This window comes from Myotis davidii, unplaced genomic scaffold (assembly GCF_000327345.1).
Source record: "Myotis davidii unplaced genomic scaffold, ASM32734v1 scaffold685, whole genome shotgun sequence".
Taxonomy (NCBI): domain Eukaryota; kingdom Metazoa; phylum Chordata; class Mammalia; order Chiroptera; family Vespertilionidae; genus Myotis; species Myotis davidii.
In genome coordinates this window covers 1,327,446-1,327,661 of record NW_006295823.1, presented here as the reverse complement: position 1 = coordinate 1,327,661, position 216 = coordinate 1,327,446, and the positions used below count along the sequence as shown (strand labels likewise).

Here is a 216-nt window from a genome sequence, read left to right as displayed (position 1 = left end):
GCTGCTGCTGCTCTTCCTCTTCATCGTCATCTTCGCGCTGCTGGGCATGCAGCTCTTCGGGGGCCGCTACGACTTCGAGGACACGGAGGTGCGGCGCAGCAACTTCGACAGCTTCCCGCAGGCGCTCATCAGCGTCTTCCAGGTGGGCCGCCCCTGCGTTTCCTGTCCCTCCGCCTGCGGGGCGGACGGAGGGGGACACCTCCTCCCGGGAGCCCT

General features: G+C 68.1%; 1 protein-coding gene across 1 annotated transcript in view; it reads left to right on the top strand.

Moving 5' to 3' along the window:
- The window catches only part of CACNA1S (calcium voltage-gated channel subunit alpha1 S), a gene marked incomplete at its 5' end in the record, with an annotated part of 26,448 nt that overhangs the window by 4,470 nt on the left and 21,762 nt on the right, over positions 1–216 (top strand). The window contains 1 exon segment of the mRNA XM_015568450.1: positions 1–142. Within this exon segment, the coding sequence (XP_015423936.1) occupies positions 1–142 (142 nt within the window).